This window comes from Budorcas taxicolor, chromosome 1 (assembly GCF_023091745.1).
Source record: "Budorcas taxicolor isolate Tak-1 chromosome 1, Takin1.1, whole genome shotgun sequence".
Classification (NCBI taxonomy): domain Eukaryota; kingdom Metazoa; phylum Chordata; class Mammalia; order Artiodactyla; family Bovidae; genus Budorcas; species Budorcas taxicolor.
In genome coordinates, this window is record NC_068910.1 from 153,036,333 (window position 1) to 153,040,787 (window position 4,455).

The 4,455-nt window shown below is 39.4% G+C and overlaps 1 protein-coding gene across 1 annotated transcript; it reads right to left on the bottom strand.

Annotated features, from left to right (window-relative positions):
* Nucleotides 1-1,297: 1,297 nt before the first annotated feature.
* BIVM (basic, immunoglobulin-like variable motif containing) lies at nucleotides 1,298-2,147 on the bottom strand. Its single transcript, XM_052648538.1, is given in 4 exon segments — nucleotides 1,298-1,333; nucleotides 1,335-1,714; nucleotides 1,717-2,026; nucleotides 2,028-2,147. Coding segments are annotated over 4 exon segments (840 nt in total). The 5' UTR covers nucleotides 2,142-2,147.
* Between the last annotated feature and the right edge of the window lie 2,308 nt (nucleotides 2,148-4,455).

A 4,455-nucleotide genomic window follows, 5' to 3' on the forward strand; every position in this document is an offset into this window, starting at 1 on the left:
AGGGAAGCCCACTTGTTTGTTTACTCTATCCCTAAACCAAGGTTTATTGTGGGCTTACAGAAGTCAAGACCTAAAGTTCTTGTCAGTATATAACAACAACATACCAAGAAGGTCCAGAACACCTGAGATGATGCACTAAGTCACCCATCTGCAACAGCAGAAAAGATCAGTGCCTGGAGTCTTTTCTCTTTTGCGTCTTTATTGAGAATCCTGAGACAGCTAATAAGGAAAAATATGAGGCAGGCAGATACTGCTACAAGTGAAAAGAATTTCTAGACTCACTAAATTGTTTTAAATGGGCTTTAACCACAAGAGAAAAACTAGAAGTCAACAGCCCCAATTTTCTTTTTAAGGACAGAGATTTAGTACCTTAAATTTTTGAGCTTAGGAATAGAACTGCAACAAATATCTGGGGGTCTAGAGCTTTCCTCATAACTCAGTTGGTAAAGAATCTGCCTGCAATGCAGGAGACCTGGGTTTGATTCCTGGGTTGGGAAGGTCCCCTGGAGAAGGAAATGGCAATCCACTCCAGTATTCTTGCCTGGAAAATCCCATGGACAGGGGAGCCTTACAGGCTACGGTCCACGGGGTTGCAGGAGTCAGACACGATTTAGCAACTAAACCACCAGTCATAAGAAAACACTTCATGCTTAAGTATTTCAAATCGTGATGGTATTGAGTGAAACTGTGTTTGATTTGTTTATATTTAATTTTATTGGACTTTGCAAAACTGTCCAGAATGTTTAATATTCTTAAGTTTAAAAAGACAAAAATATCTGTGCTTATCTGTTTATGTCTGAAATCACCCTAGTGGCTCAGATGGTAAAGAATCTGCCTGCAATGCAGGAGACCTGGGTTTGATCCCTGGGTTGGAAAGATCCCCTGCAGGAGGGCATGGCAACCCACTCCAGTATTCTTGTCTGGAGGATCCCTATGGACAGAGGAGCCTGATGAGCTACAGTCCATTGGGTCGCGAAGTGTCAGACATGACTGAGTGACTAAGCGCAGCACAGCACAATCATACACAAGCTTATTTACTGGAGGAACTACAAGGTTATGTTTTGTACCACAAGATCTGTTCCTATTTAACGTAGACAAGGAAATGGCAACCCACTCCAGTACTCTTGCCTGGAGAATCCCATGGAGGGAAGAGCCTGGTAGGCTACAGTCCATGGGGTCGCAAAGAGTCGGACACAACTGAGCGACTTCACTTTCACTTTAAAATCTCATACTGCCTTAATACAGTCCCGCATAGACCAGCTGTGTGTATGACACCCATTGTAGGTACCCAGCATTGTCAATCATTCCCATCGTAATCACTGTAACCATGGTAGGTAACCACTGTTCCTTCTCTTGTGGATACTGAGCATCTTTTTCCATGTTGAGTCCTGATGGAAACTAGCACTGAAAGACTGGCCCAGGCATCTGTGCTGCTTCTTGGAGATACTGTCTTCACTCTCAGATTTGGCAATTCCCTGGGCATGTGTTAGAGGCTGTGATTCCTGTCTAATGGTTCGAAATGGAAAGTTCCAAAGGCCAAATCTTTGCCAGCCAAGTCTCTGGAATGCTAGGATGCAATGCAAATTTCCTCCAACCTTCTTTGTCTTTTGATACTGCAGCCCCCTCTCTAGGTGCCAGATATATAAATATTCTGTATTTTGAGTGTTTAGATCAGTAATAATATCTGCCCATTTTGTGCAGTGAATAGCAGGATTTTTCTGCTTGATTCTCCAATTAAGATACAATATTCTGCTTCCTGTGGTATGAGGGGAACCCTGCTAAATGCTTTATTCACCTTAACAGGGGTTGTTTCAAAGCCAGTTGGACAAAAATAATGATTTTGGCAATGATAGATGTAAGCTAATGATTCATCTTTCAATCCATGAGTTAACTTCAACAAGTCCCCGGAAGCAGTCTCTCCAGCTGTTTTATTCTTCCCATGAGGCTTATATAGAACATATGCACATCCTTTTACATGGAAGCGGTCATTAATTTGTCTACACCACCTCATAAGCATCGAATTTGCGAACCTCCCCATAAGCAGCGAAGGGGCCGAACCTAGTATCCTCAAATGGAGGTTGAAAGCCCCACATACGTAAAACTTCTTCTTGGGTGATGGCTGGAAGATTCCCAGCTCCCATAGTGCTATATAATTCTTGTGCTGTGTATTCCTTCATAGCTCAGTGCTATTGTTCTGTTGACAGTCAGTCCCTCCCAAACTCCCTTTTACCCTGCTCCTCACTTTTTCTTTTACTCCTTTCCACTTCCTCTAGCTCCGCATTCTCCTCCAGTCTGTCAACAATCAGAAAATTCCAATTTTGTCCCTTGACCTTCTGTTCTAAAACTTCACTTTGTAGAAGCTACGGTCCTCTATTTTTGTTTTAAATCTTCATCTATAATCAGTTGCTCCTAAATCCTGATCTTTTGCCACATCTCTCCATCAAGCTCCAGCCTTTAGTTCAAACCTCCTACAAGAAAGCGTCTCTGGAAGTTTCTTCAAAGCTGAAAAATTCAGTGTGACTTTAAACAAACTTCTCAGTTTGCCCTTAAAAATGCTCCATTTCTCCACATCACCAGTCGTCCTATAAATACGGTGCTTGGAGTTAATGACAAAGCTCGATGCGCTTTCAGATAGGTCTCCCCCTGATTTTACTGTTCCGCTGTCATTATCCGACATGTGTGAGTTTAACTCCCCCAGCTTATTTTCTGTCTCTCATATCTCCCGTTTTTCCCAGGCCATAGCTTACTTTTCTCTAACTCCTTTTTCCATTGAGTAACTATACTATCTAATTGGGTCTTTCTATTATTAATAGATGGTTATCTGAAGGGCTATTCACAAATCCATTTACTAAATCGTAACAACCCCATCAGTACCACCTCCTACAACTTACAATACTTTTACCACCTCTTAAAAACTGATGTATAGTCGATTTACAACACTATGCTAGTTCCAGGTGTACATCATAGTGATTCAAAGCTTTATAGACTCCCTTCATAGTTATAAAGTACTGGCTATATTTCTTGTGCTGCACAATGTATCTTTGTAGCTTATTTATTTTATGCACCGTATGGGAGTTAGTGTACCTTATAAGAAAGCTAATGACGTTTGTAGCACACCACCCAACATAAACACAAACACAGCAAGTATACAGGCCATTAGATAAATAAATACACAGATGAACATGATTAGGCACAGCTTCATAGGCATCTGTTGGTGATGGACATAGTTGCCCTGGTACTCAGATCTATGGGAATTTATAGATAAAGAATCTATGGAAGAAACTTTTTGTACTGTTGTTTAGTCACTAAGTCATCTCTGACTCTTTGCAACCCCATGGACTGTAACCCTCCAGGCTTCTCTGTCTGTGGGATTTTCCAGACAAGAATACTGGAGTAGGTTTCCAATTCCTTGTCCAGGGTATGTTCCAGACCTGGGGATCAAACTCACATCTCAGCACTGGCAGGCAGATTCTTTACCACTGAGCCCCCTGGGGAGCCCAAAAGAAGCTTTGCTACTGTGTTATTCTCTAGTGGTACAGCAAGGCTTAGCATTTTGCTTCTATTATTTTATGACTTTTATTCTTACTAATACTTCTATATGGGTAAGAAATTATGATGTCTACCAGTTTGTCTAGCATCTCTAGCTTTGCAATAAGACAAAATAAAAAACTGAAACAAAATAACCATAACTCTGACTAATTTTTATTTTAAACAATGTGAATAATATTATAGATAGCAAGTCAAGGTCCTGTCATTTGTTGATTGGAAACATGTACTTGTTAGTTTTGTCTAACTGTTTTAAAATGTAAACCCTTTGGGGAGAATTCAAGTTGCACACTGGTATTTTTTTAATGAACAATAGTCTCCTTCAATCTAAATAATCTTAAAATGATTTTTTTCATTAAATTAGAAAATTTTAATAATGACATTACATCATCAAAAAAGTTTGGTAAATACTGCAAAGGAAAAAAGTTGCATAATCCCACTAACCCACTCCATTTTTTAAAAAGTTTTCTGTAATTCCTTCTAGTCTTTTTTTTTTTTTTTTACATTTATGACATCCTTGAATGCTTGTCATCATAGTGTATATACTAGTTTTGAAATTTTACTGTATCATAAATATTTCCTTTGGATTTACTATGTAATTTCCATGCTTCTCTGATTTTTTTAAAAACAGGATCTAACAAGTGAGTTGGATAAAATTTAAGGACTCAGGCAAAGGCTTTCCTCCTTCACTGGTAATAGGCCGCTGCCCATTAACTCTTCCCAGCATCTGGTGACTGTGGCCCACATTAGTGCATGCTATTTTTCTCAAATAATTAATTTACAGGGAATAATTAAGACTCATTGCCTTGAGATTAAAAAATTAGAATTGGCTCTATATGAGAGAGTCTCCCTTGCTTAATGCCAGCTGAAAAAAAAGGATTATGTTTCTATCTGTGTAATAAATTCTCA